Source organism: Salvelinus alpinus, chromosome 34 (genome assembly GCF_045679555.1).
Source record: "Salvelinus alpinus chromosome 34, SLU_Salpinus.1, whole genome shotgun sequence".
Taxonomy (NCBI): domain Eukaryota; kingdom Metazoa; phylum Chordata; class Actinopteri; order Salmoniformes; family Salmonidae; genus Salvelinus; species Salvelinus alpinus.
Genome location: NC_092119.1, coordinates 2,064,282 through 2,089,786, shown reverse-complemented (window position 1 = coordinate 2,089,786; position 25,505 = coordinate 2,064,282). Strand labels below are relative to the sequence as shown.

Below are 25,505 nucleotides of genomic sequence, written 5' to 3'. Positions count from 1 at the left end.
GGTACATATGTACACTCTTTCAGTAAACCCACATGGGAACCTGTTACTGTGTTTCTCGACAATGGAGAACTTGGGTAATCTATCCAGGCATTAATCGAATCAGACCAAATTATTGTTTGGGATAGCTCCCTCTCATCTTCCTCTAGCTTAACGACAACATCCATTTTGCATCAATGAATACATGGACCATACAACTGATGTGAGCAAGCTAACTTGATAACTAGCTATTATCATTTGCCCAATATAAGTTGGCTAAGTGGCTGCAAACGCCTACATCGTATTTGGAGATCCAGCTAACATTTGCTATATACCTAGTTACCTGTTCTTTCGCTAGCTAGCAAGCTAGGTTAGGCTAGTGCGGTTTGCAGCTGCGTTAGCTAGCTAGTTAACGTTAGTTGTCCTAACCTGAAAGGCTAGCTAACGCTGTACCTTTACTGGTGGTGGACTACTGCAAATCCCTTGGCCTCCATTATGTTTGAATGAAATTCGAGACAAAAAAAAGACTTCCTATATCTTTTGAGAAATATTTCAGAAAACTTCGTCGGCTAGCTAGTAAAAAGCGGTATGTATCAGAATGTAACATTTACGCACAGAGTTTCTAAACCCAGAGGTGCGACATCCGGGAACACTTGCAAAACAGGCCAGGCATTTGGTTTGAGAAGTGAACAATTATCTCTTAATTTATAATTTTCTCGAAATCTGAAGGCATAAACTAAATTCGAGCCAATGTCTTAAGTAGTTGAATTTGGTATTGCTCCAGACTCGTGAGATTGACAAATTGACACGTTTTCATTTTCGTCAAAAAAACCTACTTTATATAATCGAAGGAGTGCCTTTGATTTTGTCGGTTTGCACATGCGCAGTTCGACGCGAGACGTCCGTTAGACCCGATGACGTGTTTCTAGGCATTACCTAACCAACGTTGCCATGACATCGCCTACGAGTGTGATCCGGAATCTCTATTGGAGAAGCAGCTTTAGTCTTCATAATATACTATCTTTGGTTTAGTTTATACCTCCGTTGCCTTGGATGTCCACTCTGTCAGTAACTAAAATGGTTGATACTAAATTACTTAACTTAATATGGAGGAATTAACATCATAAACTAATACTTCTAACTTGGAACCTCATGTACAAACTTAAGTCTTCCCTACATAGATATACAGTCTGGTATAATAAATATATAAAATACAAAAACAAGTCTTTGTTCTTCCAGAACTGGTTTGACAACCAAAACATAACTCTATGTTGCATATCTCACTGCTTTCTTCAATGAAAGTACTGTGCTTTCCTGACACCAAATAATGAACACTTCTTAATATGAATTCAATGGATTGTGGTCAGGTAACCCATGGAATAAGGTGTCATTAATATTGCTTATAAATATATTAGCAGGTACAAATTACAAGTGCATAACTATATCGTAATTTGTTAGAAAAAGGAGTTTATAATTTTGTTGTAATCTTTTCAAAAACCATGTCCAATATTTGATTGGCATTAAAAGAAACGCCTCATGTTGATGTCGGTGACGTTACTGCTAACTAACGTGAGCTAGTCATGCTGCGTGCACCGTGTAGTTCCAAAATAATCGAAACGGTTGCAGCCTAAACCACAAATTAATGTTTCGCATTAAAGCAAAATCTAGTTACGTGCAGTATAGCAGGATTGGGATTTTAGGCTGCCATCCTTTGGATTATGTTGGAAAAGTCACATTAGCAGTAGGCTTGTATTATAACTGTAGAGTGTGTGGGTTGAATTGGCTGATTTTGCAGATAATATGTACATACGCAGGCACCAAACACGCTTGAAAATCATGATTTTATAATATAATTTGGTAATAATTAATTTTGTTCAACCTTTATTTAACGAGGCAAGTAAATTAAGAACAAATTCTTATTTACAATAACGGCCTACCGGGGAACAGTGAGTTAACTGCCTTGTTCAGGGGCAGAACGACAGATTATTATTTTTACCTTGTCAGCTCAGGGGTTCGATCTAGCAAACTTTCGGATAACGGGCTCAATGCTCTAACCACTAGGCTACCTGCTGCCTCAGATTCCAAGGTCAACCTTTCCCAATTAGCTACAGGACAATATTTCTACTTAATTAATTACACAAAAACAAATACACCCCCTCCAACACCCCTGCAGTAACAACACGTCACAATTTTACACACATGTACATAACAGCATACAATCCTTTCTCCAACTAAATATGCACAATGTTTGTGAGTTATATTACACAGTACTAGGATGTTAGTCCATCCATAAAGATTAGAAATTAAACAGAATGAAACTGTAGGTGGAAACCTGTCTATGACGTCACTCTTTCCCAAGCGTGTTAGTATGTAGATCTTTGTCAATTGTCATGATGCATTCTATCTCGGGTCATTGTGCTCCTAAACCAGGTATGTAGACGTATTAATGCACTGACAGATCTCTCACAGCTGCTAACTGGGATGGTCAGCGAGGCCTGTATGATTCCCTTCAGTGATGGGAACATATAAGGGTCTAACAATTTATACACAGAGGGCAGATCAGAAGTGTCATCTTTTGTTTTTTTTGAGAGGTAATGTTTAGAAAGGACTACTTCCTCTGGCTTGAGAGGAATAAGTGTGGGCCTCATGTTTGGAGGATTCATTGCAATGTGTAATGCAGTGTAGCCTAGCTTGTTTTACACCATCCCAGCAGGGCAAAATCATTCCGGGCTGAAGCCCAAAAGCCCTGGTCTAGTGACGTCAATGATGCGGCCCTAGGACAAGTGAACTGGAACAAAGTCTCGTTGTTGTCTGGCAAATATTGTATATCTAATAAGGTGAAAGAAGAATCATACAAACTCATTAATATATTATATCCTCTAAAGACCTTTATTGTACACAGATTCAAAATAGCTAACAAATGTGTATTTTGTGATTGTGGTTGTGACTCAGAGACTCAAGCATTTCGCTACACCCGCAATAGCATTTGCTAAATATGTGTATGTGACCAATAACATGTGATTTGATTTTTTGGGGACTGTTCTTATGTCAGAAGATTTTGGAGTGAGTTAGATTTTATTTTAAAAATAAACTATTATTAATGTTAATTTGAAAGACTGATATAATGTTTAATTTTGATCCAAATGAAATGGACCCTGATTTAACTTTCATTGTTAACTTGTTTATTTTTCATGGAAGATTCTTTATCCATAAAATGAAGTGGGCGGAGAACAATCCCCTCTTCACATTGTTTAAGATAGAATTGAAATATTATTTTGTGTAAAAACACAAAAGCATTACATACATTTTCAATTTGTCAAAAAGTTTTATGGTATCTCGATATGTAATACCCCCCTGTCTGTTAGGTTTATGTACTCGTGTTTGTATATTTCTGATTTTGTATTTGCTCTATTGTTCATAATAAAACAAATACATTAAAAAAAAATTACCTTTTATCTACAAAATTGTGCAACGCTTGAACTGTTGTAATATGGAGTGCCATGTTGTTCAGGAAACATAATTATTGATTTATTGATAACATTGACTCAATCAGTAAGTTATTACATCATATTAATTGGACTTGCAATTGTTCCACCATGTCCTCTATCTTCTCCAGCAGTTCTGTGACCTGGGGACTCATTTTGAAACGTTGCGTACGTACAAAATATACCCCAAAACATGCGTGCGTCAGTTTTCAAGCCAAAGTTGTCGTTTATAAACACGGAACTTGGCGTGCGTGCTTAGCTTCCCGCAAACGTTCGACCATGTGCAGTTTCTAATCGTTTCTAATAGCATCGCAAGCAGGCAATAGTGGCGCAGTGGTCTAAGACACTGCATCTAAGTACAAGATGTGTCACTGTATTACGTGGTTGGAATCCAGGCAATCCAATGATACCATGATCATTGCTGAATAAATTCCTCACTTTTTCTGACTGTGATCGTTTCATACTGGCAGAGTAGCCTATAGGCCTTAAACGTCTCTCATTTAATTGGACGCACTTTACAGTAGGAAACAGCCTAGATAAACTAGAGATAAACCATAGGTCCCAGAGTGGTGTGGCAAAAAAAAATAACATTTCTGTAGTCTGTAGTTTTTCCTGATCTGGTCATGTGATTAATCTGTCGTAAAAATATGTAATATGGGCTATGATGGGACCAGAGTTTTTCTAGTCATATCACATGGTTTTAATAAAACTCCCGTAAAAACTCCTGGTCTTGGGGAGGATGAAAACCCTGTCAAACTGCAGCTATCTTGTTCTTGTTCATATTCATTACATTTTACAGAAGGACTAGCGGGGTTTCCTATAAACAGACACAGAGAAAGCAACATATGATTGGACAATAAAAAGCTGAGCTTGCTGTATGCAGGTTTGAATCGTGTAGCCCTGCCCTATTCAACTATAGGTCTCAATAAAACATTAACTCAGTCTGTTAGCTATTGTGTTTATTGATTCCATTTCCAGTTAATCATTTTGGATTGAAAAAGTCTAGGTTAGCCCAAGTTTGAATATAAAACCAGTTTTTATCCCACTCACATTTTTTCTCACAAACAAATGGCCTATAAATAGCCCACACAATGCTACAGTTTCGTTTATCCTGGCCAGCAACCTGGTCTCAGCACATTTTGTTTTATTCTGTATGTAAAACACGAGTTCCCACATTTAGTATGATATGTAAACATTTCCTAGACACTAAACACAACCCTTATTTTTAAGTGTTTCCAAAAAATGAATGGTGGGAAAATGATTGTAACCATTTCCTTGCTTGACCGCTAGGTTTTATGGGTATTATGACTGCTACTGTGGTACTTTATGAGACCAGGCTTCATGATCTGGTCTTGTTCAGTTTATCTCCGAATTGAAGATTACTCTTGTGCTGCCAGCATGTGGGAAAGATTAAAATAAACCCAACCCAAGGAAAACGGTTATGGTATCTTTCATTCCATGTAAATGTTTTCCTATCATCTCACAAATATCAGTTTTGGATGAGACTGACTTTATGACCAAAATTATCATATTTACACGTTCTAGACCATGTTGACACTTGAATAAATGTTTCTGACTCATCGATGCCACAGAGGCCATTTTCAAAAAAAACGAAAAGTTGCTTTTTAGTGGCAGTCGCTCTTTAAGCACGTGAGGAGTTTTGTATGGGGGGCAATGAAAGAGTGTCAGGATCAAATGAATGACTATTTTGATACATGAGGCTTATTCGATCTAATAGAAGTTTCGTAATGATTAGGGTGGTAAGACTATACTGATATACAGTAAGTGTGATGCACGTGACATCCTGGCAACTGAGAAAAAAACCACTTTATGTCGGAGTTGTCCCTATTGAAATTCGAGACGGTCTACACATATTCAGGCAAGTATCTCACTCTCCATTGAATACAGATGTGGTGATACTAATGATTTGTTGCCACAGAAGGTTTGTTTACATAACAGGTTAGGTTAATTCACATGGCAGGTCAGGTGATTTAATGTGGCAGGTTAGGAGAACTAATGCAGCAGGTCAGGTGATTTAATGTGGCAGGTTAGGAGAACTAATGCAGCAGGTTAGATGAATTAATGTGGCAGGTAAGTTAACTAATGCAGCAGGTTAGATTAATTAATGTGGCAGGTAAGTTAACTAATGCAGCAGGTTAGATTAATTAATGTGGCAGGTTAGGAGAACTAATGCAGCAGGTTAGGATAACTAATGCAGCAGTTTAGGAGAACTAATGCAGCAGGTTAGGAGAACTAATGCAGCAGGTTAGGAGAACTAATGCAGCAGGTTAGGAGAACTAATGCAGCAGGTGAGGTGAATTAATGTGGCAGGTTAGGAGAACTAATGCAGCAGGTTAGATTAATTAATGTGGCAGTTTAGGAGAACTAATGCAGCAGGTTAGGATAACTAATGCAGCAGTTTAGGAGAACTAATGCAGCAGGTTAGGAGAACTAATGCAGCAGGTTAGGAGAACTAATGCAGCAGGTTAGGAGAACTAATGCAGCAGGTGAGGTGAATTAATGTGGCAGGTTAGGAGAACTAATGCAGCAGGTTAGATTAATTAATGTGGCAGTTTAGGAGAACTAATGCAGCAGGTTAGGATAACTAATGCAGCAGGTTAGGAGAACTAATGCAGCAGGTTAGATTAATTAATGCAGCAGGTTAGGAGAACTAATGTGGCAGGTTAGAACAATGAGTTTAAGATTATGAAAAGGGTTAGGGTTATGCCTCGATCACACTGATAAGAGTTATTGCTCAAAATGGTACGCAGCATCATCTGGGTATGCATACAACAAAAGTTCAACATTCACCTCCTGCTACCATTTCAAGCATACAGTTTGACGCCTTGATCACACCAACAGAGCCATTTGCCTTTTGGTACACCAGAAGTACATTAATTTCCAATGGAACGCTGCGTTTTCCTTGTAGCATTGTGTTGCAGAGGTAGTTCCAGTGCGTTCTGTGTGGTGCATATGTTGGATTTATCGAATTTATGCTAAACGTATTCGGCTTGACAGAAATGGTAGCAGAAGGTGAATGTTGAACTTTTGTTACACACATATCCATTTAAGGCTGCGTACTATTTTGCGCAGGGGGATAGTAAACCCCCTAGTACGTTATGCACCACACAGAACTCACTGCAACTTCCTCTCCAACGCAATGCTGCAAGGCAAACGCAGCGTTCCATTGGAAATTAATGTACTTCTGGTGTACATAAAACGCAATGACACTGTCGGTATGATCGAGATGTCAGGTTGTCAAAAAACTGTTATCCTCGACGTGACCACGAGATAGAGCTCTAGGCCTATTCCATCTAGCCACAACGGTAGAAAAGTAAACAAACCATATGTGGCGTCAGATCATCAGTATCGTAGCACCGGCGGTAGACGTCATCGATTGTTCCTATTGAAATTCGAGACAGGCTATGCATATTCATGAGGTTAGCATATCACTCTCCATTCAATCACAGGCGGTTGACGTCAACACCCCTCATTGAATATTCAAGTCAGTATTCAAATACCGATATGTATCCACCAATCGAAAGAGAGGAATAGGCGGGAGCTTCGACAGACGGCTGTCCCGCTCTGTGGACAACGAATCCCATTGTTAGAGCGGAGACATAAGCATCTCGTCATTATATCCAGTATCCCTGGGGTGTATTCATTACGTCTTGCAACGGAAACCGTTAAACGTTTAAGAAGCAAACGGAAGCAAACAGAGCAAACGCAATGAAATGTGGATGGACCTAACTGAATTTGTCCAGTAGAAACTTTCGTTTCTGTTGAAAAATGATTTGCAACAATGGCAAAACAATTCGGAACAATTCAGAACGTTTTGCAACAGGTGCAACGTTTTGAAACAGAATCGACGTAATGAATACACCCGTGGTATAGCCTATCTTGCGCGAAGCGCTCTTTCAACCTTTGAACTGCAAGCAAAATCAGCTGATTTCGTCACATGACATAGCTCTCTAGCTTGGTCACTGTGCGCCTAGCATAACAATTCGGAAGAGGGAAGAAATAACAGTGAAATATTATAAGAAGGAATACATTCACATCGATAAAAAGTAAGTCAATGTAAGTTAGTTGTTTATTATGCATTGGTTGCTCTTGATCTAATCAGCATGATGTGTTTCTGATTTAGTCGGTTAACTTACGTCTTTCATGAATCCAATGCCATTTCTTTTGACAGCTAACGTTAGCTAGCTGGCTATTATTTCGATGATGCTTTTTCTATGTCAGTAATGTTGTCTCATGATGATATAGGTCGCGTTTCTTTTAACAACACTCAAATAAGCACGAACCTTTTTGTAAAAACATCTACACTGAACAAAAATATTTACGCAACATACAACCATTTCTAGGATTTTACTGAGTTACAGTTTATGTAAGGGAATCAGTCAATTGAAATAAATTCATGGAATCTATGAATTCACATGACTTGAATTCACATGAATTCACATGACTGGGAATACAGATATGCTATGTTGGTCACAGGTAGCCGCGCAGATCAGAAAACCAGTCAGTATCAGGTGCATTGGAGGCTCCTCCTTAGTGAATTTTATAAAAAATAAAATTGTAAAACATTAAAAAAGTTGACCTTTTTAGACAAAATTATACTAAATATATTCACGTCACCAAATAATTTATTAAACACTTTTTTTTGCACTAAAAGTCTACAGTAACCTCAGCAGCACTCTGTAGGGTAGCACCACGGTGTAGCCGGAGGACAGCTAGCTTCCGTCCTCCTCTGAGTCCATTGACTTCAGTACAAAACCTAGGAGGCTCATGGTTCTCACCCCCTTCTATAGACTTACACAGTAATTATGACAACTTCCGGAGGAAGGAGCAACCTATCAGAGTTCTTGCAGCATGAACTGACATGTTGTCCACCCAATCAAAGGATCAGAGAATTAATATAGTACTGAAAGCATTCGCTACAGCTAGCTAGCACTGCAGTGCATAAAATGTGGTGAGTAGTTGACTCAAAGAGAGAGAAAAACAATAGTTGAACAGTTTTGAACAAATTAATTTCTTCCAAAATGAAGGAGAAGCAAGAGAGGGATAGAGAGAGATTGTCATTATTTCCCCCTCACTTTCAGTTTCACTTAGCTAGCAAATGCAGCTAGCTAGTTTAGCGTATTCAAACACCTGCTCAAACAGAGGGATGCTGCGTTAGCTAGCTGGCTATGACTAAACAACACAACACTGGAACACTTCCAAGACAAAGTAAGCTTTTGGTTTTTACAAATGTATTGCCATTGGGGCCTGCCAGTGTAAGTGCTAAACTGCTTACTGACTTTACACTGTAATGTTACTGCATGATTGTAGCAGGTTTACTAATGTGTTAGTTCTTTTTTATTTTTTATTTTTTTAATTTTTTTTAAATTAAATTTTATCCCCTTTTCTCCCCAATTTTCGTGGTATCCAATCGCTAGTAATTACTATCTTGTCTCATCGCTACAACTCCCGTACGGGCTCGGGAGAGACGAAGGTCGAAAGTCATGCGTCCTCCGAAGCACAACCCAACCAAGCCGCACTGCTTCTTAACACAGCGCGCCTCCAACCCGGAAGCCAGCCGCACCAATGTGTCGGAGGAAACACCGTGCACCCGCCCCCCTCGGTTAGCGCGCACTGCGCCCGGCCCGCCACAGGAGTCGCTGGAGCGCGATGAGACAAGGATATCCCTACCGGCCAAACCCTCCCTAACCCGGACGACGCTAAGCCAATTGTGCGTCGCCCCACGGACCTCCCGGTCGCGGCCGGCTGCGACAGAGCCTGGGCGCGAACCCAGACTCTGGTGGCGCAGCATAGCACTGCGATGCAGTGCTCTAGACCACTGCGCCACCCGGGAGTTAATGTGTTAGTTCTATTAGCTAGGTTGACTATGATGTTACTTTAGCTAATATGGGGACAACCATGTAGGCTGTGTGTAGCGGTTATGATATGATATGGTTTGGCTTGGAAAGGATTTTTCGCCTGGTCACATACATCTGGTGTGCATTGAAGTTGACAAGTGAAGGGAAAAGGTGAGAGGAAGAGAGTGAATAGATGTGAGAAAGAATACAACGTGGCTGCTATGAAAGTGAACTGTGTTTTTACACTTGATCAGGGGTGTATTCATTCCGCCGATTCTGTTGATAGATGTTTCTTAAACGGAAGGAAACAGAATGAAATGAAATAAACATACCTGAGTTTGTTCAATAGAAACTCTTGTTTGCAACTGTTGGACTAATGATTACACCCTAGATCAGAAGGATGCAGGAAAGAGTGTGCAAGGCGGTATTGAATGTGTCACTGTCTGTCCATGTGTCACTGTCTGTCACCTCAAAATGTTAACTCGACCTGTGTGCACCTACGTTGTAAACTTTCATTCATAGTCTAGGTTGTAGCAACCTCATGATGGGTACAGGGAACATTCTAGAATCAGGTAGTGCCTAAACCTATCACTGTTACATTGAACTGGGGGAATGGAATATGAATGACAGTAACCTAAACCTATCACTGTTACATTGAACTGGGTGAATGGAATATGAATGACAGTAACCTAAACCTATCACTGTTACATTGAACTGGGTGAATGGAATAAATAATGACAGTCATCCATTATGCTGTAATAGAAATAAGGCCATGTACATGAAGAAAAAAAATTATTGTCCTCATCTTAAATGATACCGACTGCCACTAATCAGAGGTGACCACCATTTGCATCCACTAGGTGTGGAGTTGATCAGGCTGTTGATTGTGTAACGTTGTCCCGCTCCTCTCCAATGGCCGTGCCAACTTGCTGGTTATTGGCTGGAACTTGAAAACAAGCTGTCCGTACACATCAATCCAGAGCATCCCAAACATGCTCAACGGGTGACATGTCTGCTGATGGCTGAATGGCACGAAAATGGTTTTATTGGTATCTCTGTGTATTCAAATGGACATCAATAAAATGTAATTGTGTTCGTTGTCTGTAGCGTATGCCTGCCCATACTATAACCCCACCACCACCATGGGGCACTCTGTTCACAACGTTGACGTCAGCAAACCGCTCGCCCACACGACACCATACACGTGGTCTGTGGTTGTGAGGCCGGATGGACGCACTGTCAAATGATCTAAAACGACATTGGGAGGTGGGTTATGGTAGATAAATTAACATAACATTCTCTGCCAACAGCTCTGGTGGACATTCCTGCAGTCAGCATACCAACTGCACGCTTCCTCAAAACTTGAGACATCTGTGGCTTTGTGTTGTGTGACAACTGCATATTTGCGACCGACACGCTCGGTTTGGTCTTATGTAGCAAGACTTTAAATTGTGTTTTTCACATTGGATAAAAGTAGAGACTCAGAGCTAGAAAATGGTATATCACACACTACAGTTGAGGAAACAATGGGAAAGTAATTCTGCTTTGAAATTTGATCAACTTGTAACCTCACTTTTGAGAGAATTGCTCTTGAATGTTTTGGGACATCTACTGGAGAGCTCTTCTTTGTCTAAACCCATTCAGCATTGTTCACATCCTCTTAAGCTTTAGCTCCACCCATCTCTTTAAGGATTCACATGAGAGGCCATGTACTAAACAGAGTGAGTACGGTAGTGTATTAAACAACCAAAGATTTCAAGAGTTAAGGCTGGTTTATACTACGGGTGTATTTCGTAAATTTAATCTGGAGTGCCAGAGTGCACTCTGGGCATTTGTAAATTCAGAGGGTTTCACTCTCGGAGCATTCAGAGCGTACACTGGACGCTCTGGCCAAGGAGTAGGGTTCACATGGCTCTCCTGTGGAGTAGGGTTCACATGGCTCCCCTGTGGAGTAGGGTTCACATGGCTCCCCTGTGGAGTAGGGTTCACATGGCTCTCCTGTGGAGTAGGGTTCACATGGCTCCCCTGTGGAGTAGGGTTCACATGGCTCCACTGTGGAGTAGGGTTCACATGGCTCTCCTGTGGAGTAGGGTTCACATGGCTCCACTGTGGAGTAGGGTTCACATGGCTCCCCTGTGGAGTAGGGTTCACATGGCTCCACTGTGGAGTAGGGTTCACATGGCTCTCCTGTGGAGTAGGGTTCACATGGCTCTCCTGTGGAGTAGGGTTCACATGGCTCTCCTGTGGAGTAGGGTTTACATGGCTCCACTGTGGAGTAGGGTTCACATGGCTCTCCTGTGGAGTAGGGTTCACATGGCTCCACTGTGGAGTAGGGTTCACATGGCTCTCCTGTGGAGTAGGGTTCACATGGCTCTCCTGTGGAGTAGGGTTCACATGGCTCTCCTGTGGAGTAGGGTTCACATGGCTCTCCTGTGGAGTAGGGTTCACATGGCTCCACTGTGGAGTAGGGTTCACATGGCTCCACTGTGGAGTAGGGTTCACATGGCTCCACTGTGGAGTAGGGTTCACATGGCTCCACTGTGGAGTCGGGTTCACATGGCTCCACTGTGGAGTAGGGTTCACATGGCTCCACTGTGGAGTAGGGTTCACATGGCTCCACTGTGGAGTAGGGTTCACATGGCTCCACTGTGGAGTAGGGTTCACAAGGCTCCCCTGTGGAGTAGGGTTCAAATGGCTCTCCTGTGGAGTAGGGTTCACATGGCTCTCCTGTGGAGTAGGGTTCCCATGGCTCTCCTGTGGAGTAGGGTTCCCATGGCTCCCCTGTAGAGTAGGGTTCACATGGCTCTCCTGTGGAGTAGGGTTCACATGGCTCTCCTGTGGAGTAGGGTTCACATGGCTCTCCTGTGGAGTAGGGTTCACAAGGCTCCCCTGTGGAGTAGGGTTCACATGGCTCTCCTGTGGAGTAGGGTTCACATGGCTCTCCTGTGGAGTAGGGTTCACATGGCTCTCCTGTGGAGTAGGGTTCACATGGCTCTCCTGTGGAGTAGGGTTCACATGGCTCTCCTGTGGAGTAGGGTTCAAATGGCTCTCCTGTGGAGTAGGGTTCACATGGCTCCCCTGTGGAGTAGGGTTCACATGGCTCCACTGTGGAGTAGGGTTCACATGGCTCTCCTGTGGAGTAGGGTCCACATGGCTCTCCTGTGGAGTAGGGTTCACATGGCTCCACTGTGGAGTAGGGTTCACATGGCTCCACTGTGGAGTAGGGTTCACATGGCTCTCCTGTGGAGTAGGGTTCACATGGCTCCCCTGTGGAGTAGGGTTCACATGGCTCCCCTGTGGAGTAGGGTTCACATGGCTCCCCTGTGGAGTAGGGTTCTGATGGCTCCACTGTGGAGTAGGGTTCACATGGCTCCCCTGTGGAGTAGGGTTCTGATGGCTCCCCTGTGGAGTAGGGTTCACATGGCTCCCCTGTGGAGTAGGGTTCACATGGCTCTCCTGTGGAGTAGGGTTCACATGGCTCTCCTGTGGAGTAGGGTTCACATGGCTCCCCTGTGGAGTAGGGTTCACATGGCTCTCCTGTGGAGTAGGGTTCACATGGCTCCACTGTGGAGTAGGGTTCACATGGCTCTCCTGTGGAGTAGGATTTACATGGCTCTCCTGTGGAGTAGGGTTCACATGGCTCCCCTGTGGAGTAGGGTTCACATGGCTCTCCTGTGGAGTAGGGTTCACATGGCTCTCCTGTGGAGTAGGGTTCACATGGCTCTCCTGTGGAGTAGGGTTCACATGGCTCCACTGTGGAGTAGGGTTCACATGGCTCCACTGTGGAGTAGGGTTCACATGGCTCCACTGTGGAGTAGGGTTCACATGGCTCCCCTGTGGAGTAGGGTTCACATGGCTCCCCTGTGGAGTAGGGTTCACATGGCTCCACTGTGGAGTAGGGTTCACATGGCTCTCCTGTGGAGTAGGGTTCACATGGCTCCCCTGTGGAGTAGGGTTCACATGGCTCTCCTGTGGAGTAGGGTTCACATGGCTCTCCTGTGGAGTAGGGTTCACATGGCTCCACTGTGGAGTAGGGTTCACATGGCTCTCCTGTGGAGTAGGGTTCACATGGCTCCCCTGTGGAGTAGGGTTCACATGGCTCCCCTGTGGAGTAGGGTTCACATGGCTCCCCTGTGGAGTAGGGTTCTGATGGCTCCACTGTGGAGTAGGGTTCACATGGCTCCCCTGTGGAGTAGGGTTCTGATGGCTCTCCTGTGGAGTAGGGTTCACATGGCTCCCCTGTGGAGTAGGGTTCACATGGCTCCCCTGTGGAGTAGGGTTCACATGGCTCCACTGTGGAGTAGGGTTCAGATGGCTCCAATGTGGAGTAGGGTTCACATGGCTCTCCTGTGGAGTAGGGTTCACATGGCTCTCCTGTGGAGTAGGGTTCACATGGCATAGGTCTGTTGACTTTACACATGAACCTTTTTGTAGCATTTCTGATAATGCTAGCGTCTTTTTAGCTAAATCTCATTTTAAAATCTGAAGTTCTGTCTAACTGGGCCAGCAACTCTGTTGCCCAGCAACTCAACAACACAAAGAGCTCACTGCCTGCACCAGCACGTCTGTTGGTTTGCAAGCTGAGGTTAATCATTAAATGCATTAGTTTTTTGTCGGGGACAGCCCTATCTTGGTAGACTGAGAGTCGTCCTGTTCTTTTGACCAATCGATTGGTTGAAATGTTTAACCTTATTTTCCCATTATATAGACAGTGTTTGAATAAAACCAACTACATGCAGTGCATTCGGAAATTAGTCAGACCCCTTGACTTTTTCCACATTTTGTTATGTTACAGCCTTATTCTAAAAGGTATTAAATAGTTTTTTTACTCATCAGTCTACACACAATACTCCATAATGACAAAGCAAAAACAGGTTTTTAGAAATTTTTGCTTAATGTATACAAGAAAATAAACTGAAATATCACATTTACATAAGTATTCAGACCCTTTACTCAGTACTTTGTTGATGCACCTTTGGCAGCGATTACAGCCTTGATTCTTCTTGGGTATGACACTACAAGCTTGGCACACTTGTATTTGGGGAGTTTCTCCCATTCTTCTCTGTAGATCCTCTCAAGCTCTGTCAGGTTGGATCGGGAGCATCACTCACAGCTATTTTCAGGTCTCTCCAGAGATGTTTGATCGGGTTAAAGTCCGGGCTCTGGCTGGGCTACTCAAGGACATTCAGAGACTTTTCCCGAAGCCCCTCCTATGCTGTCTTGGCTGTGTGCTTAGGGTCGTTGTCCTGTTGGAAGGTGAACCTTGGCCCCAGTCTGAGAACCTGCTCCAGAGCGCTCAGGACTTCATCAAGGATCTCGCTGTACTTTTCTCTGTTCATCTTTCCCTCGATCCTGACTAGTCTCACAGTCCCTGCCACTGAAAAACATCCCCACAGCATGATGCTGCCACCACCATGCTTCACCGTAGGGATGGTGCCAAGTTTCCTCCAGACGTGACGCTTGGTATTCAGGCCAAAGAGTTCAATTTTCAGACCAGAGAATCTTGTTTTTCATGGTCTGAGAGTCTTTCGGGGCCTTTTGGCAAACTCCAAGCTGGCTGTCATGTGCCTTTTACTGAGGAGTGGCTTCTGTCTGACCACTCTACCATAAAGGCCTGATTGGTGGAGTGATGTAGAGATGGTTGTACTTCTGGAAGATTCTCCCATCTCCACAGAGGAACTCTGGAGCTCTGTCAGAGTGAGCATTGGGTTCTTGGTGACCTCCATGAGCAAGGACCTTCTCCCTCAATTGCTCAGTTTGGCCAGGCGGCCAGCTCTAGGAAGAGTCTTGGTGGTTACAAACTTCTTCCATTTAAGAATGATGGAGGCCACTGGGTTCTTGGGGACCTTCAATGCTGCAGAAATGTCTTGGTACCCTTCCCCAGATCTGTGCCTCGACACAATCCTGTCTCTGAGCTCTACGGACAATTCCTTCGACCTCATGGCATGGTTTTTGCTCTGACATGCACTGTCAACTGTGGGACCTTATATAGACAGGTGTGTGCCTTTTCCAAATCATGTCCAATCAATTGAATTTACCACAGGTGGACTCCAATCAAGTTGTAGAAACATCTCAAGGATGATCAATGGAAACAGGATGCACCTGAGCTCAATTTCAAGTCTCATAGCAAAGGGTCTGAATACTTATGTAAATAAGTTATTTCTGTTTTACATTTTTAATACTTTTTTGCAAAAATGTTTAAAAACATGTTTTCACTTTGTCATTATGGAGTATTTTGTGTAGTTTTATGAGGAAAAATAATAATTTTAATCAATTTTAGATTAAGCCTGTAACATAACAAAATGTGGAAAAAGTCCAGGGGTCTGAATACTTTGCGAATTCACTGTGTGTGTTTAGATATAGGCCTATTGTAAATGTGTATTAATCTAGTGTCACGATCTTTATTGCAAAAATAAATACAAATACACATCTTTGAGGTAAATGTTAGTTTGACAGAGGTAATGAACTGTCCATTGATCCGCACAGCAATTGATAAAACAGGACATGTTTGCAAAACAAGCTTATGTCAATATTACACAGGTAAGCTAACGGTTACATCAACCAGGAATGCAGACAGGCTAGCTCATTATATCTGGTATGATTGACTGTCAAACACAGTGCTGACTAGAGGTCGACCGATTATCATTTTTCACATGGCGATACCGATTATTGGAGGACCAAAAAAAGCCGATACCGATTAATCGGCCGATTTTTATGTACAGTGGGGAGAACAAGTATTTGATACACTGCCGATTTTGCAGGTTTTCCTACTTACAAAGCATGTAGAGGTCTGTCATTTTTATCATAGGTACACTTCAACTGTGAGAGACGGAATCTAAAACAAAAATCCAGAAAATCACATTGTAGGATTTTTAAGTAATTCATTTGCATTTTATTGCATGACATAAGTATTTGATCACCTACCGACCAGTAAGAATTCCGGCTCTCACAGACCTGTTAGTTTTTCTTTAAGAAGCCCTCCTGTTCTCCACTCATTACCTGTATTAACTGCACCTGTTTGAGCTCGTTACCTGTATAAAAGACACCTGTCCACACACTCAATCAAACAGACTCCAACCTCTCCACAATGGCCAAGACCAGAGAGATGTGTAAGGACATCAGGGGTAAATTGTAGACCTGCACAAGGCTGGGATGGGCTACAGGACAATAGGCAAGCAGCTTGGTGAGAAGGCAACAACTGTTGGCGCAATTATTAGAAAATGGAAGAAGTTCAAGATGACGGTCAATCACCCTCGGTCTGGGGCTCCATGCAAGATCTCACCTCGTGGGGCATCAATGATCATGAGGAAGGTGAAGGATCAGCCCAGAACTACACGGCAGGACCTGGTCAATGACCTGAAGAGAGCTGGGACCACAGTCTCAAAGAAAACCATTAGTAACACACTACGCCGTCATGGATTAAAATCCTGCAGTGCACGCAAGGTCCCCCTGCTCAAGCCAGCGCATGTCCAGGCCCGTCTGAAGTTTGCCATTGACCATCTGGATGATCCAGAGGAGGAATGGGAGAAGGTCATGTGGTCTGATGAGACAAAAATAGAGCTTTTTGGTCTAACTCCACTCGCCGTGTTTGGAGGAAGAAGAAGGATGAGTACAACCCCAAGAACACCATCCCAACCGTGAAGCATGGAGGTGGAAACATCATTCTTTGGGGATGCTTTTCTGCAAAGGGGACAGGACGACTGCACCGTATTGAGGGGAGGATGGATGGGGCCATGTATCGCGAGATCTTGGCCAACAACCTCCTTCCCTCAGTAAGAGCATTGAAGATGGGTCGTGGCTGGGTCTTCCAGCATGACAACGACCCAAAACACACAGCCAGGGCAACTAAGGAGTGGCTCTGTAAGAAGCATCTCAAGGTCCTGGAGTGGCCTAGCCAGTCTCCAGACCTGAACCCAATAGAAAATCTTTGGAGGGAGCTGAAAGTCCGTATTGCCCAGCGACAGCCCCGAAACCTGAAGGATCTGGAGAAGGTCTGTATGGAGGAGTGGGCCAAAATCCCTGCTGCAGTGTGTGCAAACCTGGTCAAGAACTACAGGAAACGTATGATCTCTGTAATTGCAAACAAAGGTTTCTGTACCAAATATTAAGTTCTGCTTTTCTGATGTATCAAATACTTATGTCATGCAATAAAATGCAAATGAATTACTTAAAAATCCTACAATGTGATTTTCTGGATTTTTGTTTTAGATTCCGTCTCCCACAGTTGAAGTGTACCTATGATAAAAATTACAGACCTCTACATGCTTTGTAAGTAGGAAAACTTGCAAAATCGGCAGTGTATCAAATACTTGTTCTCCCCACTGTATGTATTTGTAATAATGACAATTACAACAATACTGAATGAACAATGAACACTTTTATTTTAACTTAATATAATACATCAACAAAATCTATTTAGTCTCCAAAAAATAATGAAACCTGTTCAATTTGGTTTAAATAATGCAAAAACTAAGTTTTGCAGAAGAAAGTAAAAGTGCAATATGTGCCATGTAAGAAAGCTAACGTTTAAGTTCCTTGCTCAGAACATGAGAACATATGAAAGCCGGTGGTTCTTTTTAACACGAGTCTTCAATATTCCCAGTCAGTTGCTGGTGCCTACCACCGCTCAGTCAGACTGCACTATCAAATCATAGACTTAATTATAATATAATAACACACAGAAATACAAGCCTTAGGTCATTAATATGGTCAAATCCGGAAACTATCATTTCGAAAACAAGACGTTTATTCTTTCAGTGAAATACGGAACCGTTCCGTATTTTATCTAACGGGTGGCATCCATAAGTCTAAATATTGCTGTTACATTGCACAAACTTAAATGTTATGTCATAATTACGTAAAATTCTGGCAAATTAGTTTGCAACGAGCCAGGCAGCCCAAACTGTTGCATATACCCTGACTCTGCGTGCAATGAACGCAAGAGAAGTGACACAATTTCCCTAGTTTAATATTGCCTTCTAACATGAATTTATTTGAACTAAATATGCAGGTTTAAACTCAATACACAGAAGTATATTTTTTTAAGAATGGCATTGATGTTTATGGTTAGGTACATTCGTGCAACGATTGTGCTTTTTTCAAAATGCGCTTTTGTTAAATCATCCCCCGTTTGGCGAAGTTGGCTGTCTTTGTTAGGAAGAAATGGTCTTCACACAGTTCGCAACGAGCCAGGCGGCCCAAACTGCTGCATATACCCTGACTCTGTTGCACAGAACGCAAGGGAAGTGACACAGTTTCCCTAGTTAAAAGAAATTCATGTTAGCAGGCAATATTAACTAAATATGCAGGTTTAAAAATATATACTTGTGTATTGATTTTAAGAAAGGCATTGATTGGTGCAACGACAGTCCTTTTTTTTGCGAATTCGCCTGTTAAATCATCACCCGTTTGGCGAAGTAGGCTGTGATTCGATGAGAAATTAACAGGCACCGCATCGATTATATGCAACGCAGGACACGCTAGATAAACTAGTCATATTATCAACCATGTGTAGTTAACTAGTGATTATGATTGATTGATTGTTTTTTATAAGATAAGTTTAAGGCTAGCTAGCAACTTACCTTGGCTCTTTGCTGCACTCGCATAACAGGTAGTCAGCCTGCCACGCAGGCTCCTCGTGGAGTACAATGTAATCGGCCATGATCGGTGTCCAAAAATACTGTTTACCGATTGTTATGAAAACTTGAAATCGTCCCTAATTAATCGGTCGACCTCTAGTTCTGACCAAGAAAAGGCTGTTATGAAAATATATATATATATGTTTTCTCAATTACATGTATTGCTAAAATAAAAGTTTTACGAAATATAGGCAGGCACCACGTTACTACAAGACAAAATGGCTGATGGTCTTGTACGTTTTAAAGCAAAGCTTGCTTTCATGGAATGGAATGTCTTTGTGTGTGTGTGGAAAATCCAATACTTTTTAAATCACATTATTGTGTAAACAATTCCTCTAAGAGTATAAATTAGGCTGTTTTGAAAAGGTTTGAATCCTAAGAAGCCTGCCTACATATTGTTCAGAGAACAATAGACCAACATAGCTACTGTAGTGCTGGAAAACCTTGGTAGAGCATGGGTGGAGCAGGTATCGTGGCGCTGTAAAACCTTGGTAGAGCATGGGTGGAGCAGGTATTGTGGTGCTCATGAATTTTCCATTCAGAACAATTCCTTCAGACCAATGCCTACTGCTCACTTAAAACACCGTGTTTTGTTGTTTTTAATAGGGAATATGGTACCGGTCAAATGTAGAACACTATGTAGTGAATAGGGTAACCGGTCAAATGTAGCACAAAAGTTTGCACTAGATTGCCATTGGGGATACAGCCCTACTCTTCCTTATCATTCATGTTACAGTTTGGGATGGCCCTTTTTTTGAAAAATCATAATAATCCTATGGTCCTCTAGCAGAACGCTCAACTCTCTTTATATAAGAGAACAGAGTTGAGCGTTTCTCAGCTAGTTGGTCCTCTGTGCCTAGAACCTGCAACACCAAGGGTCGTGGGTTCAATTCCCGCTGGTGCCAGCCATATGAAAAATGTATGCACGGATGACTGTAAGTCGTTTTTTTGATAAAAGCATCTCTTAGATGTTAACTGATATAATCCTGTATTTTTACCCAGCTCCTGGATATTACTCCTCCACTGCCATGTCGTGAAAGACGGGGGGTGTGAACCCTTGACCCTGAGGCGACCAGGCTGTGATTTAAACCAGAGGAGGAGACAGACAGACAGACATGCACCCGTACGGCTGTGAGGCAGAGACATCTCTTCAGGAGCTGTTTGATTTCTTCACTCGGTGTCTGCAGAATGGCGAGTGGGAGCTGGCTGAAGCCTGCGTGCCTCAGCTGTGTGACGCTGGAGGAGAGGTGTCACAACGGCTACGGGACATCATCAAGGCCATCATCACCTACCCTTACCTGCTAGAGTGAGTTAGGCTGCTTACCTGGAGGGGGGGGGGGGGGGGGTTTGGTGGTCATCACCTACCCTTACCTGCTAGAGTGAGTTAGGCTGCTTACCTGGAGGGGGGGGGGGGGGGTTGGTGGTCATCACCTACCCTTACCTGCTAGAGTGAGTTAGGCTGCTTACCTGGAGGGGGGGGGGGGGGGTTGGTGGTCATCACCTACCCTTACCTGCTAGAGTGAGTTAGGCTGCTTACCTGGAGGGAGGGGGGGGGGGGGGTTTGGTGGTCATCACCTACCCTTACCTGCTAGAGTGAGTTAGGCTGCTTACCTGGAGGGAGGGGGGGGGTTTGGTGGTCATCACCTACCCTTACCTGCTAGAGTGAGTTAGGCTGCTTACCTGGAGGGGGGGGGGGGGGGGGGGTGGTCATCACCTACCCTTACCTGCTAGAGTGAGTTAGGCTGCTTACCTGGAGGGAGGGGGGGGGGGGAGAAATTATGGTACATTATTATTGATTAGCCAATATCAATTGCTTATATAATTATCTTTTGTGTGTATTGTAGATGGGAGAGTGTGGGCAGCCCTCACAAACTGGCCTGGCTTTGGCTCCAAGTCCTGGAGAAATGGACCAAAGAAGAGGTTTCTGTTTCAGTCAGGAGAGAACTAGAGATCCTACTGCTTCTAGAGGAGCTGGGAGACGAGGTGCCAGAGACCACACTCAAGGTTTATACTTCTTATTTTCTAAAAATAGACACGGACAACATTTTATATAGAGACCATAAAGTTAACTTCAACAATTACCGCTATTGATACAGAACCATAAGGTTAGTTTCAAGTTAATATTTTAGAGTAATTGGGAATGGGGGGGGAGAAAAGTTATTTGACAAATGTTGTTCTCATCCTCAGGAGCTCCACCAGGCCTTCCTAACCACCCAGTCGGAGGAGAGCAAGGGATCAGGGCTCCCAAGGGTATCACCAGAGACGGGCGATGCTCAGAGTCCAGGGATAGAGACCTGTCTCGAAGCCTTGTTGGACCAGAAGAGACCCAGAGTGGCCCAGGCTCTGGTTAGCTTCCTGGAGGACCACCCCAGGAGTGTTAATACAGGGAACCACATCCTACAGGTAGCTTTTAATTGTAATTGTTTTACACCCCCCCCCCCCCCCGGGTTTATATAAAATGTATTATTACTTCTATTAAAGGACACATTCATCAGATACCTGATGGAGAGAGTGGAGCATCTTGGTCCAGGCTCAGAGAAGATGGAGGGCTGGGCGGAGGAGATGTGTGTGGTCCTAGCCCTGATGCCCCTGAGGTCGGAGCGAGGTGGAGGAGGCGGGGGCCAGCTGGAGGCCCTGTGTGAGGCCCTGTGGAGGGCCAGAGACGGGCCCCTGAGAGAGGAGAGGGTCCTGAGCTCCCTGCTACGACCCCACTGCCACACCTTGCTCTCCCACTACTGCTCCACAGCCCTCAGGCTGCACAGAGACCGACTACTGAGAGAGACTCCCAGCATCCAGGGTGAGGATGGACTTTTACTTCCTTAACTTTACCTGAAACCTAAAAGGGGCAATCTAAAGTTCAAACAACAAGTGGTCTACCCACCATGTGGCAGAAGTAACCACTCTCAAATTCATAGACAAAGCTATAGACACGAGGACTGACCATCCATGAGATCAACAGTATAGTTACGACCATGTTTTAAAACTATAATGTGTTTCTTTACAATTGCGTTGTTTACAAACAGTGGATCGAAAAGAAAAAAAACAAGCTTTATTGTCTCCCACGATGAAATCAGGGAGGATACTGTTCATCGATCTCCGTCCGTCCGTACGTTAGTTACACACGATATCTCAGATACGGCACTAGCCCCCATTTTATTTATTTATTTATATATATATATATTTTTTTGTTTTTGACTAAACTTGGGTGAAAGACGCGTCTTTCCGTAGGTATCCGGGCATTTACAAAATGATACCGATTTGGCCTTTAGGCGGGAGCTATATTAATGAACTGAAACGTGTGAGGCACATCAGAGAGGATGAAGAGAAGAGAGAGGGATAACTTGGCCCAAAATCTGACTTCTCCAGCAGGTGAGGTTTGTTGTTTGTTGTTGCCGCTCACCAAGCCAGGAGTTTATGTACAGAGGTCAATGACAGATTGTTGAATTCGGGTAATAAAAAATATATAATGGTTAATTTACTCTAATGGAGTGTTTAGGTTGTTACGAGTGTACTGATAAATAGGTCACGTGACGTCCCCCGGCAACTTTGAGGAGAAAAAAAACACTTTTTATATCTGAGTTGTACCTGTTGTTCACACTGCCCTCTCATTGGCTAGAATGGTCCCACACGATCTTGCCTCCTGACTGCCTTCTCGTCTGAGTACCGGTCTATTTAGCTGGCATTCATCTCCTTCTAACTCCTTGCCGTTTACCAAAGAGTCTTTTGGAACGTGACATGGACTGCGGTTAATACTCCCAACAAAGACACTCCCTCGTCCACTTACCCTCGCGTTGTGCCCTTGGGGGGGAATCCCCGCGGCCTTGTCATCAGTCCAAATGATTAGCCAAGCAAGGGAAGTTTGCAACGTAAGCCCCCTCAAGCCTTTGTTTTTTTAATGGAGTTTGTCGAGTGTACAATTATGTTCACTTTCGGGGCCTGAAACGTCCCATAATTCAATCTGCTACGAAAAGTGCAGCCAAATCGTAAAACCTCAACATCAAAATGGAGTCAACATACGAATGTAATTAAGTTAGAATGACGGCACAAACACGTCTCGTAAAAAGTAATGATGTTTTTGTTTGGTCTTTTGGAAATTGTAGAAATAAAGGAGGAGGAGGAAGACTTGTTATGATGTGTTTCTATGCAATGTTGACAGTACAGCTGCTGTTAACGCTATATGCTGTGTATTGACCCCCTATGCTGTGTATTGACCCTATATGCTGTGTATTGACCCTATATGCTGTGTATTGACCCTATATGCTGTGTATTGACCCTATATGCTGTGTATTGACCCCCTATGCTGTGTATTGACCCTATATGCTGTGTATTGACCCTATATGCTGTGTATTGACCCTATATGCTGTGTATTGACCCCCTATGCTGTGTATTGACCCCATATGCTGTGTATTGACCCCCTATGCTGTGTATTGACCCTATATGCTGTGTATTGGCCCCCTATGCTGTGTATTGACCCCCTATGCTGTGTATTGACCCCCTATGCTGTGTATTGACCCCCTATGCTGTGTATTGACCCCCTATGCTGTGTATTGACCCCATATGCTGTGTATTGACCCCCTATGCTGTGTATTGACCCCATATGCTGTGTATTGACCCCCTATGCTGTGTATTGACCCTATATGCTGTGTATTGACCCCCTATGCTGTGTATTGACCCCCTATGCTGTGTATTGACCCTATATGCTGTGTATTGACCCTATATGCTGTGTATTGACCCCCTATGCTGTGTATTGACCCCCTATGCTGTGTATTGACCCCATATGCTGTGTATTGACCCCATATGCTGTGTATTGATCCCCTATGCTGTGTATTGATCCCCTATGCTGTGTATTGACCCCATATGCTGTGTATTGACCCCCTATGCTGTGCATTGACCCTATGTACTGTGTATTAATACTGTTTTTAAAATACACTAAAGAGTGGGTGAGAGAAAGTATTAGCTCACTGTAAATGTATAGTGAAATATTTCTGAAGCAACGTATTAAATGTTGTTTTACACAGTATTTCTCTCTCTTTAGGCAGTAGTGGCCAATCCTCTGGTCTAGTTGTTGAGATGCCCTTTAGGCAGTAGTGGCCAATCCTCTGGCCTAGTTGTTGAGATGCCCTTTAGGCAGTAGTGGCCAATCCTCTGGCCTAGTTGTTGAGACGCCCTTTAGGCAGTAGTGGCCAATCCTCTGGCCTAGTTGTTGAGATGCCCTTTAGGCAGTAGTGGCCAATCCTCTGGCCTAGTTGTTGAGACGCCCTTTAGGCAGTAGTGGCCAATCCTCTGGCCTAGTTGTTGACACGCCCTTTAGGCAGTAGTGGCCAATCCTCTGGCCTAGTTGTTGACACGCCCTTTAGGCAGTAGTGGCCAATCCTCTGGCCTAGTTGTTGAGATGCCCTTTAGGCAGTAGTGGCCAATCCTCTGGCCTAGTTGTTGAGACGCCCTTTAGGCAGTAGTGGCCAATCCTCTGGCCTAGTTGTTGAGACGCCCTTTAGGCAGTAGTGGCCAATCCTCTGGCCTAGTTGTTGAGACGCCCTTTAGGCAGTAGTGGCCAATCCTCTGGCCTAGTTGTTGAGACGCCCTTTAGGCAGTAGTGGCCAATCCTCTGGCCTAGTTGTTGAGACGCCCTTTAGGCAGTAGTGGCCAATCCTCTGGCCTAGTTGTTGAGACGCCCTTTAGGCAGTAGTGGCCAATCCTCTGGCCTAGTTGTTGAGACGCCCTTTAGGCAGTAGTGGCCAATCCTCTGGCCTAGTTGTTGAGACGCCCTTTAGGCAGTAGTGGCCAATCCTCTGGCCTAGTTGTTGAGACGCCCTTTAGGCAGTAGTGGCCAATCCTCTGGCCTAGTTGTTGACACGCCCTTTAGGCAGTAGTGGCCAATCCTCTGGCCTAGTTGTTGAGATGCCCTTTAGGCAGTAGTGGCCAATCCTCTGGCCTAGTTGTTGACACGCCCTTTAGGCAGTAGTGGCCAATCCTCTGGCCTAGTTGTTGACACGCCCTTTAGGCAGTAGTGGCCAATCCTCTGGCCTAGTTGTTGACACGCCCTTTAGGCAGTAGTGGCCAATCCTCTGGTCTAGTTGTTGACACGCCCTTTAGGCAGTAGTGGCCAATCCTCTGGCCTAGTTGTTGAGACGCCCTTTAGGCAGTAGTGGCCAATCCTCTGGCCTAGTTGTTGACACGCCCTTTAGGCAGTAGTGGCCAATCCTCTGGCCTAGTTGTTGACACGCCCTTTAGGCAGTAGTGGCCAATCCTCTGGCCTAGTTGTTGACACGCCCTTTAGGCAGTAGTGGCCAATCCTCTGGCCTAGTTGTTGACACGCCCTTTAGGCAGTAGTGGCCAATCCTCTGGCCTAGTTGTTGACACGCCCTTTAGGCAGTAGTGGCCAATCCTCTGGCCTAGTTGTTGACACGCCCTTTAGGCAGTAGTGGCCAATCCTCTGGCCTAGTTGTTGAGACGCCCTTTAGGCAGTAGTGGCCAATCCTCTGGTCTAGTTGTTGACACGCCCTTTAGGCAGTAGTGGCCAATCCTCTGGCCTAGTTGTTGACACGCCC

The 25,505-nt window shown here is 43.9% G+C and overlaps 1 protein-coding gene and 1 pseudogene across 3 annotated transcripts in view; one reads left to right on the top strand and one right to left on the bottom strand.

Annotated features, from left to right (window-relative positions):
- Positions 1-7,438: 7,438 nt before the first annotated feature.
- zfyve26 (zinc finger, FYVE domain containing 26) overlaps positions 7,439-25,505 on the top strand; it is a 104,338-nt gene continuing 86,271 nt past the window's right edge. For all 3 annotated transcript variants that reach the window (XM_071382505.1, XM_071382504.1, XM_071382506.1), the window contains exons 1-5: positions 7,439-7,528; positions 19,960-20,263; positions 20,802-20,961; positions 21,145-21,360; positions 21,439-21,754. In XM_071382505.1, the coding sequence (XP_071238606.1) occupies positions 20,073-20,263; positions 20,802-20,961; positions 21,145-21,360; positions 21,439-21,754 (883 nt within the window). In that variant the 5' untranslated portion in view covers positions 7,439-7,528; positions 19,960-20,072. The remainder of the gene's footprint in view (positions 7,529-19,959; positions 20,264-20,801; positions 20,962-21,144; positions 21,361-21,438; positions 21,755-25,505) is intronic.
- LOC139563712 (uncharacterized) lies at positions 14,545-15,468 on the bottom strand (annotated as a pseudogene).